General features: G+C 43.0%; 1 protein-coding gene across 2 annotated transcripts in view; it reads left to right on the forward strand.

The window, feature by feature from the left end:
* Positions 1 to 120: 120 nt before the first annotated feature.
* CDK6 (cyclin dependent kinase 6) overlaps positions 121 to 14,485 on the forward strand; it is a 274,513-nt gene continuing 260,148 nt past the window's right edge. The window contains exon 1 of one of the 2 annotated variants that reach the window (XM_072651508.1): positions 121 to 536. In XM_072651508.1, the coding sequence (XP_072507609.1) occupies positions 304 to 536 (233 nt within the window). In that variant the 5' untranslated portion in view covers positions 121 to 303. The remainder of the gene's footprint in view (positions 537 to 14,485) is intronic. The other variant, XM_072651509.1, reaches the window with a different exon arrangement.

A 14,485-nucleotide genomic window follows, 5' to 3' on the forward strand; every position in this document is an offset into this window, starting at 1 on the left:
TGTGCAGCAGCAACCCAGAGTGCGAGAGGGGGAGCGGAGGAGGAGGAGCAGCAGCAGGAGGAGGAGGAGGAGGAGGTGGCGGCCGCCGCGTCCGTCCGGCAGCTGCGGTAGCGGCGGCGGCAGAGGCGGCAGCGGAGGCAGCGGAGGCAGCGGAGGCAGAGGCAGCGGCAGCAGCGGGAGCCCGGGTGGCGGCAGCGGCAGCGGCAGCGGCAGGACCCTAGTCCTCCACCGCCAGCTCCTCGTCCTCCTCCTCCGCCCGGGGCAGCACCGGCCCGGCGGCCCGGCCGCAGCGGCGGCGGCGGCATGGACAAGGACGGCCTGAGCCGGGCTGACCAGCAGTACGAGTGCGTGGCCGAGATCGGCGAGGGCGCCTACGGGAAGGTGTTCAAGGCCCGGGACCTGAAGAACGGAGGCCGTTTCGTGGCGCTCAAGCGCGTGCGGGTGCAGACCGGGGAGGAGGGCATGCCGCTCTCCACCATCCGCGAGGTGGCGGTGTTGAGGCACCTGGAGACCTTCGAGCACCCCAACGTGGTCAGGTGAGCGAGCGCCCGGCAGCCCAGGGGGCGGCGGGGGCCACGCGCGGAGGCGGGAAAGGACGCGGATCCAGAGGGCTTCGTCAGGCCAGGCAGGGGCCCCATCCTGGCTTGGTGGGGCTGCTGAGGAAGATAGGTGCCCCCAAATATTAGGATCCCCATTCTACAGGTGGGGAAACTGAGGCTCGGGTGGGTGAATCACCTTGGCCAACTGCATATAAGATAGAAAACTCAAGCCATTATACTTCCATTTTCTAGATGGGGAAACTGAGGCTTAGAGGAGGGAATTTGGCTTGCAATCTGTGCAGCTTGCTATTGTCGGACAATTGGCTCCAGAGCCTCAGGACAGCTCCCCACCCCCCTCCCCAGCCCCCCAAGATAGACCGCTCAAGTATTCTATCTCTCCATTTTCTAGTTGGAGAAACTGAGACTTAGAGGAGGGAATCTTGCTTGGCTGCATTACCAAACTTGTAGCTGTACTTGAGAACTATCTTCTATGCTACACATTCCATTCTACCGTGAGTTGCTTGAGAGGGGTGCTGTTTTTTGCCTTTCTTTGTGTCCTCAGCACTCAGCACTGTGCCCAGCACCTAGTAAATAAGGAATCCTCGTTTCAGAGACTCATTAATAAGCAATAATGCCTGCCCAGCCCGAGTGTGCCCCAAATGACGTTGTCCCAGCCTTGCCAGCCCCTTCGGGCCGTTTTAGGGACCTGACCAAAGAAACCCTCTGGGGACCCCCACGTTTTTATTTCACTAAGTGGGGAATTTTCGAGAGATTAAAAATGAGAACATTCGTGGAGCTGAGTCGTTGGCAGTTCTCTGTAGTTTTATAGAAAATGCTTCGGGTTTCAAGAATTTTCACCAGCCCCGTGGCTCGTCTAGTCATCCCCACATTTTATCTGTGTGCTGTGTAACATTAGAGGTGGGGATACTTGAATTGTTGAAGGGTGTATGTGCCTTGCATGTCATTTTTTTACCAGAAGTAGGATTACGCCCTTTGGTTAGTTAATTTACAGCTCTCTGCTAGCCCCTTCATGATTGATTCGCTTCTCAATTCTAGGCTCCTTCGACCAATTTTGGGGGGAGATTGAATGCGTCTAGATTCTAAATAACTTCCCATCCAGCCCTGCTTTTTCTGGAAGGATTGTGTGTGGATGAGGAGTAACCTTCCCTAAGGTCTCCGTGGTTTCCTTAGCATCTTTCCCAGAGAGTAACTCTGTGGATGACAGTATGTTGATAAATACAGCCAGATATCTCCGTGGGTATTCTAGCAGTCGATGGAAGGGGAAATTTCCTCTCCGTCAGTGGGGTGGGCCACCTTGGAGGATTGTCCCTTCCAGCTCCCGGTTACTTGAAGTCTACTAGCAAAGGCTGGATAACCACTTGTCCTAGGTTTAGGAAGATTTCCTGGCCAGATATGGGGTTGGACTGAACATAGCATAGAATTCTAGTTTTAAAGGGTCAAGGTGTTGTGGAAACAGGCCCCAAAAGTTTAAGGGATTTAGCCAAAGTCCCAGGGCTGGGATGTGAAGCCAGAACCTCCTACTTCAAATGCTACTTTTTCCACTCCCTGGTAATGCCCTCCTTGATGTCCCCTCCTCCCTGACAACAGAACTGTACTTTTTCTGCAGAAATTTTCCCTGAGCTCTTGGGCTGGATCTCTCTTTTCCCACGATCGCACCTTACCTTGAATTGTAAAATGTCCTGTTTGATTCTGTCTCTTCATGCAGAAGAATGCTAGTTTCCTTGCTGTAATCGGATCATTTCCTTTTTACTAAGCAAGTTCCCTGAGGGCAGGAATTGAGCCATTTTCTATCTTTGGGTCTCTAGCACCTGGTTCATCCTGCTGCTTAATGAATACTTATTGGATTGAATTGAATTAATAACCCAGTTAACCCTCAAGCTATTTGTTTTGACTCTTCAGCGTTGGAGGGTTTTCTTGGCAAAGATACTAGAGTCATTTGCTGTTTCTTTCTCCATCTCAATTGACAGAGGAAACTGAGGCAAACAGGGTTAAATGACTTATCCAGGGTCACTCAGCTAGGAAGTGTCTGAAGCCAGATTGGAACTCGGGTCTTTCTGATTCGAGACCACGGCACTCTATCCACTTGGCCACCTAATGGCCCTCTTTAAATCCTGGCATTGTGTAATAAAGGGAATTCTGTAGTAGGAGTCCAAGCACCTAAGTCTGAACCATGGTTCTATCACCTGTGTGAATTAGTTCAACTTCCTAATTAGCCCTCATCTGCAAAATGAAAAGGTTGTATTAGATTGCCTGTAGCTTTCTTTCCAGTGCTGGGTCTCTGTCCTAGGACCCTTTGATTTCCTTCTCTGGAGACTTAAATTCAGAACCCTACTCACCTGACAGCCCTATGTGCTGTTAGTATAATCCAAATACCAGAAAATTCTTTCTCCCTCTGTCACTTTGCAGAGTGTCTGAAGTGTTAATTCATAGCTATGAATGCCTCTCCAAGGAAAAAATGCATCCTTTCCAGGGAAAATGAATGTCTTTCAAGGCAAATCCCTTATAACCTAGAAATGAGAAACTCTGGCCAAGTGGCTCAGGTTCCTCACTGAAATTTCATCACAAAAGACTCCTGGAAAACTTAATGAAAATCCCTCAAAAAAAAACGGTCATTTCCTTTTAGGCAGACCTTGTGTCCCCATAGTAGTGAAAAGGTGAAACATCGCTGAGAGACAGAATTGAATTCATTTATTGATACCGCTCTGTCCTAAGGGACAACCAAAACCTGGTCTCTGTAGTTTAAAAATGAATCAACAACATCAGGATTTGTTCTTTTTTTAATAAAAAAAAGTTTCATTCTAACCTAAACTTTGTCAGCCTAATTGTCCTTGAAAACGTCTCCCTTCCCATTCAGTTCACTTAAACACAACGGTCATCTAGTAAACACTCGCCTGGCCTGGCATGGCCTTTGCTAGATGTTGATGTTGGGGGTACCAAGGCAGAAATGATTCAGGCCCTCACAGGCCCTGTCCATTTTGGAGATTATATGCGTCTGTGAAATGGGGAGGTTTGGGGGGAAGAGTCTGTTTCATAATTATTGAAATGAAGATGTGTGTGAGAGGGTTAACATAACGGTGTTTCTTGCACTGTGTGGTCAACATCACATCAGCATGCCACCATCTTGTTCTCTTGGTAAAGATTCATGGTTTTTAATGAAAAAAAAACAAAACAAAACCAAGGCACAGAACAGGGTTGTGGTTTTTCTATCCGCAACTGGTAGAAATCTGTAGCTCATTGATGTTGCATTGCTTGGGAAAGGAGAATGGAGGGGCTGGCCCTGTTGTTTTCTCCATGACTACCTCAGCAACTTTCCCTGCTGGTCAGTTTATGGATCTGTGGATGATATTATGTAAATAAGAACTGCTAACTATGTCTGTAAGAATTCAAACAATTTAAGATGAGTCATCAAAGCGGAGACCCAGGAATGACCTTTGAAATACCAAATCCCATATTCACCCTGGGAATCTGTGTCTACACAATCTTTATGGGGAAGTTTCAGCTTGTCTCCCTATATACCCTTTGTGATCTGTGTGTTGTTTTGTCATAGCAATAAGGCCAGGGAGGGGATATGTCTAGTTTAAAGGGTACAGCAAGGAAAAAGAAATGGAACAATGAAATGATGACACCTTTAAACAATGTGCCATCTAGTAGAATTGTTGCAAGGGCTGTGGTATTTGCGAAGGTAAGGAGGAAAGCCTTCCTGGATCAAGGAGGGGATATCTAAAGATAGGATTTGATTTAAAGGCTACCTGTTTTCTGTTTTTTATCTTACCTCTAACCATTAAAAAAATTCAAAACAAACCTACTTTGCTATACTTATATTCTCATTTATTTATATTGAAATAACTGAATGGAATATGAATGGGACATAAAGAGGAATAGATTCTTGTCAGTTGTAGCCTCTGGAACACATTTCATCCTAGTTAATATCCTCAAAAGACTAAAATAGCCATAATCCTGTGCGACTTTAAAGGAGAAACACTCCCCATAGAATCTGATTGCTTGATTCATTCTCATTTGCTCACTTCCCACTCTATACTGGGTAGTGTGCTGAGCTCAGGGAGCAGATGTCCAGTGATTCTCCTTTGAAGTCTTCTGTCATCCACATGGCCTACTTTGAGGTGTATTACACAGGTGTATTTAAAGTCCTGTTTGTCCTATGGAGAACTGATTCTATGAGCCCCCATGGGGGATTGGGAAGGGACGGGCAGTGAGGACTTCTAATTATTTTTCTAGTATCAGATGATGGATTTATTCTGAGCTGTCCCATAGACTCTTGGGATTGGTGGGTGAGTCCTTATTCAAGTTATTCTGGCTGTGCTAGGACAAGTCTCAGGATGCTCTTGTGTGTAATTTCTGGTGGACGTTCATCTGAATTAAAAACAAAGGCAACTGCTACCTATTCAAGGAGATTAGGTGGAACCCTTGAGCCTCTTAGAAGTTTCCTAGTAAATCCTTTAGTTGGCAAGATATCTATCTACTTCTGAATTAAAACAACAACAACCCTGCAGGATTTGGCATCCGGTTTTTCAGAAAAAAATCTCTCTCAGGGTCAGACAAGCTAATTGTTGATGCGTCCCATCCCTCCCCAACCTCTTCTCTTTTCCCTGACTCCCTTTCTATTTCTACTCTTTTTCTCTTGCTTGTTACTGTTTTGTTTTTTCCTGCTTTTGCCTTGGGTCCATTGTTGGAATCCATGGGCATTGCTTGGCCTGGCTGGGTGTTCAGGGCTTTAGAGAGGAATGAATAGGAGTCATCTGGGAAAGAGATCAAGGAAGGATTCTACTCCTCCTCACTCCCCCAAGGGGTAGTTTCTGCTAGAACCTGGTGCAAAAAAACCTCGTGATTTTTGCTGCGTAGTTCAGGCCCTTTTCACCTCTCCCTGGGCCTATTACAATAGCCTGCTAATTGGTAGCCTTGCCTCTAGTCTCTCCCCTTTCCAATTCATCTTTGTCACAGCTTGAAGAGTTATTTTCCTAAATCAGAGGTCTGACCATGTCATTCCCCTCCTCAATAAACTACAGGGGCTCCCTATTAATTCAAGGAAGAAATGCAAATTCCTTTGCCATTTAAAGCCCCTGACAACCCGGCCTCACCCCACCTTTCCAGTCTTAGTCTGTTACTCTCTATTGTGCATACTGTGATCTGGCTAAATTTACCTTTTTGTCTTTAATTGTATTGTATTCCCAGCACCTGACACAATGGTTGACACAGAATAGGTCCTTTAAAAAGGCTTACTTTTTTGATTGAGTGAGGAGACCAGTCGGGTCTCCGTGCCTTTACACAGTCTGTAGCTTATTCATTTCTAACTCCCAGAACTCCTAATTTCCTTCAAAGCTCAGTTCATGCCCCGCCTTCTATAAAAGCCTTTCTTTCTCCTCCACCTCCCCCGCTGCTGCTTAGTGACTTTCCCAACCCCTAAAAATTTACCTTGTAGCCATCTTATATATATTTTGTTTCGAGTTTATGTAAACATGTCATGTCCTCCAGTAGAACACCAACATCTTGAGGACAGGGGCTGTTTCACTCTTGCTTTATGTACCCAAAGTCTGATAAATGCTGTACAATATTGTCAGACAGAGAACTGTGACTGATTATTTAGTATCAGTATGACAGCTCGCAGATGAATAATATCATACCTGGCATTTATATAGGGTGCTTTAAGATTTTCTGTTTATTATCTCATTTTATCCTATAAGATATGGAGCGTTAGTACTGACAGCCCCATTTCACAGATGAGGAAATTGAGGTAAGAAGTTATGACTCAATCACATATAATAATAATAACTGGTACTTAAAGCAGTTTAAGGTTGGTGAAGCACCTTTACAACCACCCTGGGAGGCAGGTGCTGTTATTATTCCCATCTTACAAGGGAGAAAACTGAGGCAGAGGTTATATGACTTGGCTAGGGTCATGAAGCTGATCAGTGTCTGAGGCCAGATTTGTACTCAGTTCCTAACTGCAGTCCCAATTCACTAAGTCTCCACCTGGCTGCCCTCACTAGTAAGTGTTAGGTGGAATTTGAAACCAGTCTTTTAATTCTAGTTCCAATGAACTCTTACTGCTCCACTGCCTCCCAGGGACATGTAAATGCTTTCAAGTCATCAGTGGATATATTTTGATGCAGGACAGTGATTTCATTGGTGTAGGGAATGCCTAATGAAGAAACTTCTTTTACTAGTATGGTAGAAAACTGGTGTGCAATTTTCTACCCTCAGAGAATTGCCTGGGGCACTCTGAGATTAAGAGTGTGTGCGTGTGTATGTGTGTGTAAATGTAAGGATTTGAACCTAGGTCTTTCTGACCACAAGACTAGTTCTCTGTCCATTCTGCACTGTTGTGTTCTAGTTAAGAAACCTTGAGAGTCTTCCCCTTCCTAGATATTTTTTTTAAGACCATTCTTTGCCTCATTTTTTATTGAGCCTTAATCACTGAATGGGAGCTGCATCGGTCAAACTGAGACCTGTTAAAGTCCTTAACTTGAAAAGGCCAAGTTTCCCCACTGCATCCTGGGCCATCTGTGGTCATCCTGATCTATATCTGGCCACTGGAACCAGATGGCTCTGGAGGTGATAGTGAGGCTGGTGACTTTGCACAGCCCTGCCTCCTTTAAATCCAGTTCACTTACGTGTCCTGGCATCACCTCCCTGATGTCATGGTCCTCATCAAGAGTGAAGGAGAAGCAACAATCATAGTTATGGGCTACACTCAGAATTGGTAAGGCTTGAAGCATTAAGTAAGGGTGATGATGTATAATTGGGGAACACAAGAAACAAATTAATTTGTTTGTAAGCATTCTTTACGGAGAATCCTGGATTTAAATTTGATGCTTCTTTTAAATCGCATGGCTTTGTGGTATTTTTTGCTTTCAGTGACCATCCTTACCCATCCAACTCACAATGATGTTGAGTCTGATGGCAGTGTGTAGTTTGAGAAAGGAGGGTACAGGCCCCTCTCATTGAAAAGTTCCTTTCTTAGCACATTGGATCATGTGTTACATGATTAGATCACAGAATCTCAGGAGGATCTACCTTGTCTACCTTGAAAAAGACTCCTCCCTCCAGTGTCTCCTCATCCAGCCTGGACCTCTGGTGATGGGGAAACTTCTGCCTCCCAAGGCAGTCTGAAGGACCTAATTCTACATCAAGGCACACTCTGCCCCTTCTGCTCACTGCTCTCTGTCCTCCCCTCTGTAGCCAAGCAAAAGCAAGTCATTTCAATCTTCCATGTGGCAGCTTTTCAGATGTTTGGACACAGGGACCATGGTTCCCTCTAGTCTCCTCTCCAGGCTGAGCATCCCAGTTCCTTCAGCCAGTCCTGCTGAAACGCAGATTCTGGGCTTCTTGCGATTTTGCTTGCTCTCCTCCGGTACTCCCCAACTTGTCAGAGTCTTTCCCAAAAGAGCGCACAGCCCCAGATGAAACACTCTACCCCATACATGGCCTGACTAGAGACTAGATGCCTGCACCTTGTCATCTTCCTCTGTTCATATTAAATATTAAATTTAGGAGATCCTGTGGGCCACCCAAGGTGGTCTGCTGTTCTTCTGACTCCAAATCCAAGACTTTTTTCCACTTAAAAAATTATTCTTAAAGGGTATGTTAACAATATGGCAAATATGGAAAAATAAGGACGTGTATTTATACGAAAGCAATTTCCTTTGAAAGACTGTTGCCCTTCTCCGTTCACTTAAATATTAAATATTCCGCAACCACTTGATTCCTTTGAGGCTGAGAGATTAGTTTTCCTTAACTTTACACATGAGAATTTCAAAGCCCTTGACTGTCATTTCAACCAGGCTTAACAGCCCCTCATTTGTTTACTCTCCATAGGTATCAATTGTTACAAAACACACACATGTGTGCACGTGCACACATGTACATGCACTCACTCATATACACAGTGTCCAAACCACAGATCTCATGATGTTTCTTTAAAAATTCACACCTCTGCATGAAGCCTTGGAGTCAGGAGGATGTTAGTCTCAATCCAGCCTCAGACACTTATTAGCTGTATGACCCTGGGCAAGTTACTTAACCATGATTGCTTCAAATAAAAATACTTAAAAAAAAATTCATACCGTCATCTTTTTTTAAATGGTATATTTTTCCTATTTCCTTCTCTCACTGGTCACCATTGCGATTGTGGGCAAAACCAACTCCTTGGGAGCCTTACTTTCCTCATTTGTAGGGGGCAGGCCTACACAACTTCTACTCTACTCTCCAGCTTTATTATAAATCTTTGAATTTGACTTTAGGCACATTATGCTCAGAGCCAGATAAAGCAAGTGACTAGCAACAACCTATAGGTCTGGCCAGTGTGTGGTATCTCCAACATGACGAAATAAAGAAGAAGGGTCCCAGCAGATGAGGTGGACTCCCTCTCCACCAGCAGGATTTATGGAGGAAGGAGAAGAGTCTCCTGGGATGAATTGTGTTCTGTACCACTGAAGGGGATGCCCACATCGATGTGATTCAGCTCTAGTGCAGGAAAGAGGGCAAAGAAGCTTCAGTTATTTGGAAATTTCCCTTTGAGAGGGATGAGCTGTCTGACAGGATGGCGTATGAGTAATATCTCCACAGATGAGAACGAGGGACTGAATCTGTAAATGCCCAGCATAGTAACAGAATGAATGAGTTCTTCTGGACTAATCCATTTCCCCCCTGATGAAATGAGAAGACTGGTAGATGAAGGGGAAAAAGAAGGGCTAGTCTCTCCCTGAGGACTTGAGAAGGATTTGAGATCAGTCACCCAAGACCAGTCAGCAATGGAAATAAAATGTAGAGATAGACACACATACACACACACACATACACACACAACACACTGTGTGATGGATGGAGAAATGGTTGGGGGTCAAAGAACAGATGGTCAGAAGGGAGCAGAGGAATCCCAGGGGATGACCTAAACCAAGACTCACATCCAGTAAGATCTCTAATCCTTTGGATTATTGGTGGAAGATCTGTATAAGATGGGGAGTGGGGGGGGTTCCAGGGGGGTCTACATATAATATTAGAATAATTATAATATTCAAATTTAATTTAGAATAATAATTAGAGTTCTAGAATTAGAATCATAATAATGGTTTATGTCTATATAATGTTTCAAGGTTTGCAAAGCTCTTCATCTGTGTTCAGCACAACTCTGTGAACTAGGTGCTGTTATTCTGCCCATTTAACAGTTGAGGAAACTGAGAGAAATTAAGTGACTTGCCCAGGTCACACAATTAATAAGTGACTGAGTCTGGGTTTGAACTTGGATTTTCCTGACTCCAGGCACAGTGTTCTATCCACTGCCCCACCTCACTGCTTCTGATTTTGTGATTTGAAATGATTAAGCATTTGGGCAGATGTGGTTGTATTATTAGAATTTTCAATCACTTACTGTTAGAAAGGGAAGGGGAATACCCCAGACAGTTCAATGATTATTATATAGAGGGAAATTCCAGTCTTCTTCAAAGTACTGAGTGATAGATCATATAACAACATCAATATAGAAGGAAACCCTGCTTCCCTCTGGGAAATCTTGAACATCAATCAGTGCGCAGAAATCCAGGGGATCATGTAATATTTCCTAGGACTAAAGCTTCATTTAGGTGATCTTAATGGCTAGTGAATCCTTCTGAAGAAGTAGATATGTTTGAACTGTGGCTATCCAACACCCTCATTGGGACAAGTCCCGGTTAAAACAGGAATTTGATTCTCCCCACCCACCCCTCACTCAGTATGTGAGAAGTATTTCTGTTCTTGTGTTCTCTGAGTGTTCCTTGAGGAATGTCTAATTATCAAGACTATTTAGTAAATATTTTGACAAATGTTGTATTCCTCCCCTTTCTTGTTCCTGCAAAAGAATTTGATAATGCTGGATTTTTGACATTGCAGTTTCATCCTTTTTCTCTGCTATCATAAACATAGAATTATTAGAATTTCTTTGTGGGATCAAGGAGAAAGTGGTCAGTAAGTGGGAAACTCTTGTGTAAACATGGATGTATTCTTGGCAATTTTTTTGTAAGTGGGAAACGAAGATGGGAGAATGGAAGTTGTTTTTGCGTAAATAAATGTCCTCATATATGTCAGGTCCTTAACATGCCTTTAAGAATCTTTTTTTTAAGTGGAAAAAATTCTGAGGAGAACTGGGTTCATATCCTGGTTCTGACACCAGCTTCAGTTTGCTTATGTGTAGAATGAGGGGATTGGTGTAAATGACTTGTAAGAATCCTGATCTTGGTGCATTTTTTATGTTAGGAAATTCAGATTTATTGATGTGCAGAGTAAGTAGTCTTGGGCATCTTGAGTAGGAACTGAATTTTTTAATATGATACGCAGAGGTTAAATTGGATAGATACTGACACGGCATTAATGTGAGTCTGGGCTATTTTGGAAGAGAAAAAGAAATATGTGTAGATAAAGAATATGGTTTGCCAGGAATAAATGACATGGCAGGGTCAGGAAATTCCTGTGTGTAAAACTGGGAGCATTCCTTGCTGAAATATTATCTATAAAAATGATTACAATCACAGCATATAATTCCGTTTTATAATACATTTGTTTCATAACAATTTCTTATTTGTGATATAAATAGCTCCAGCTCAATTAATATTGAGTCTGTTTTCTTTGCTCATAGGAAAGTGTGTGAAATCAAATGTTTCTTATTTAAATCAAATAAATTAAGCAAATTCAGGTATTTCGTAAAAGGCACAGGCTTGAAAGTAGCGCATGTATTTTTCAGTTATTCAGAGTTTCCTGCAATATCCTCCCCCTACTTGCTGGCTAGTATATTTGATGGGCTGTGTCCTTCCATTGATTATTAGGGCTTATGAATAAGAGTTATAATATAGAGAAACAGCCCCTTTAACATGAATATTAGCCAGTATCATAGAATATCTTCCCCAAAATTGCCAGTAAGTGGAGATTATTAGTGTTTTAAAAAAATAGAAAAGACCAGATTGAATAGAAAATTTGACTTTCAAACACAAAAATCAAGAGAAGCATGAAAAGCCTCTCCAATAAGAGACTTCAGAGACCATCACACCCAACCAGATGAAACAGAGGCCCAAGATCTCTTTACTTGTCCAAGGTCATGCTGGCAGACCATAGCATCATAGAGGGACTTTAGAGACCACTAAGTCCAGCCCCCTCATTTTACAGAGGTGGAAAGAAAATCACAGAGTAAAGGAACTTGTCCCCTGTGTCACAGCTTGCAAAGGTCTGAGTTAGATTTGAGGCCAGGTCTCCCAAACATATCCATTTTGTGAGACTTTGTCCATGTTCTCCTACTGGATTCAGAGTACATGTGAGTCACCTTGTCCAGATTTTGTACCTCGCAATCAAAAGCTCTTTTTTGCAGGGGGGAGGTGGGGGAGAGTCTGCAAACAATGAACACAATGGGATCATGTATTGTTTACATCTTTCAGTCAGTTATGTCATGGTAAAAATTGGGGTTTTTTCCCTAGATTCTCAATAAATAAAAATAAAAGCAACCCAGTTCCTCAGGCTCTATGACTGTGAGCAAGTCACTTCTGTTTGCCTCTTTTTTCTCAACTGCATCTGCTCCCAGAGTTGATGTGAGGCTTGAATGACATTAAATTTGCAAAATGCTTAGCATAGTGCCCGGAGCCTAGTAGGCACCAAATGCTGGCTAGCTGTCCTCGCTGTCATCTTCATCATCGTTTCCTTTTTTTTTTTTTAGTTCTTTTTTCAGTTCTTCAGCTCACCCACTGTGTATAAGACACTCAAGACTCTAGGGATTTAAAAGACTAGCTTGGACAACAGACCCTAATACAAGTGTTACAGGATGGAAGGGACCTGAGGCCTTGAGGCCACATGTAGCCCTCTAGGTCCTCAAGGGTGGCTCTTTTACCGAATCCAAACTGCACAGAACAAATCCTAACTTTGAGGCTGCAGGTTCCCCCCCCCCCCCCCCCCCCCCCCCCCCCGGAATAGAGTAACTAGGATGTAAGGGAACATTTGGTAAAAGGTCAGTTCAGTAAAGATCTATTAAGCACACCTGCTATACTCTCCTAAGCACAGGGGGAGATGAGTAAGAAAAGAAAGGATAGCCTCTGCCTTCAAGGAGCTTACACTCACTAGAGTGAAGGAAAAGTAACTGAGAAATTCAAGGAGGAAGAAGTCCCTGCATCTAGCAGGGTGACCAGATGAAGTTTCCTGTAGGAATTGATACCTGACTTGGGTCTTGAAGGAAGAAAACTTCAAAAGGTATAATGAAACATTTTACATGAATTTTGTTGCTAGTGATTCATTTCAGTTGTGTCCAATTCTTCATGACCCATTTGGAGTTTTCTTGGTGAGGATACTGAAATGGTTAACCATTTCCTTCTCTAGCTCATTTTACAGATGAGGAAACTGAGGCAGGGAGTCTTTACTGTACTAAAGAGGAAGGAAAGGGCTGTGGGTTTACCATCAGAAGACCTGCGTTTGAATCTTAGATTTTCTGTTTAATACCCACGTGACCTTGGGCAAGCTATTTGTTTTTCTTGGCCTCGGTTTCCTCATCTGTAAGATGAGGGGGTTAGCCTAGCTGATTTCTAAGATGCTTTTTCTGTCCTAAATCCTGTGGTCCATTCCAGTGGCCAGCCCTCTGGCAATGAGCCTGTCCAAACTTGGTGAGGCAATTGCTCAGTCTCTTCTGGCCCATGGCAGGGCCTTTTTCAGCTCAGTGTGAACCTTCTGGACCATGCATTTTGTTGGCTTCTTCTGCCTTTGAGAATGGAGAATCCAGGGTCAGAGACTTTTGGAGGACTAAAATGAGACTTTGCTAAATATTCTTTACCTAAATCTTTCCTCTCCAGAGTTATTGGATAGCCTGTCGTTTCTATAAGTAGTTCATAGGCATATATTTTGATTTTTGATTTTATTTTTTTAAGTCAAGCATCTCATTTTCATTGATCCTGTAGGATTGTTCCAAACTCAATGACTCCAGTGGGAGTTCTTAATTTTTTTTTTTTGGTGTCCTTTGGCCATCTGCCGAACCCTACAGATCCTTTCTCAGAATAATGTTTTTAAATGCATAAAATAATGTTACAATACATAAGATTTCAATTATCCTGAAATAGTTATCAAAAAAAATGCACAGACCTCAGTTTAAGGATTCCTGCTTTTAAAGAGTGAAGTACACTATCCAGTTGAGAGGCAGGATAGTATAGTAAGTATAGTCTTGGAGTTGATGGGTTCAGATCCCACCTGAGTCATTAACTGGGTGATCTGGAGGAGGCACTTAACTGTTTTGACCTCTACTTCCTCATCTGTAAAATGGGGATAAAAATGGACCTTCTTTCAAAGGTGGTTGTAATTGTAAAGCACTTAGCACATTGCCTGACACATAGTAAATGTTCTAGAAACATTGACTATTCCAAGAATAGGTAACAATGTGGACAGTGACACAAAAATTAAAAAAAAGTCAAAACATGCTTAGGGGACATTTTGGCTGGAGTGTACGTGGATGGGAATAGCAGGAAATAAGATTGAAAAGTTGCGTGGGCACTGTTTTGGTGAAGATTTTTTGAGAGATTCAAATCTTCGACAAAGGAGTTCAAACTTCATTTTAATAGGTGGTAAATAGAGAATGATTCATGCTTTTTGTGCACAGGAGTGCCATGATTAGATCCTCCATAAAGAAGATGATTCTGGGAGAGGTATGAAGGATGGATTGGGGGTAGGGCTCAGGGACAGAGAGTGAACACAGAAGATTATTGGGGTTATCCAGATGGGGGTGGCAATAGAAAAAAAGGAGGGAACAGATTCAAAAGGTTGAATCAAAAGGACTTGGTAAATAATTGAATATGAGAGATTGGGTAGAAATAAGAATAAAAAATAAAACCATGGTTTTAAACATGGCAGATCAGGTAAATGGTGGTATCATTAACGGAAATTGTAATGTACAAGAAAAGAGTTATTTTCTAAGGGAT

This window comes from Notamacropus eugenii, chromosome 3 (genome assembly GCF_028372415.1).
Source record: "Notamacropus eugenii isolate mMacEug1 chromosome 3, mMacEug1.pri_v2, whole genome shotgun sequence".
Classification (NCBI taxonomy): domain Eukaryota; kingdom Metazoa; phylum Chordata; class Mammalia; order Diprotodontia; family Macropodidae; genus Notamacropus; species Notamacropus eugenii.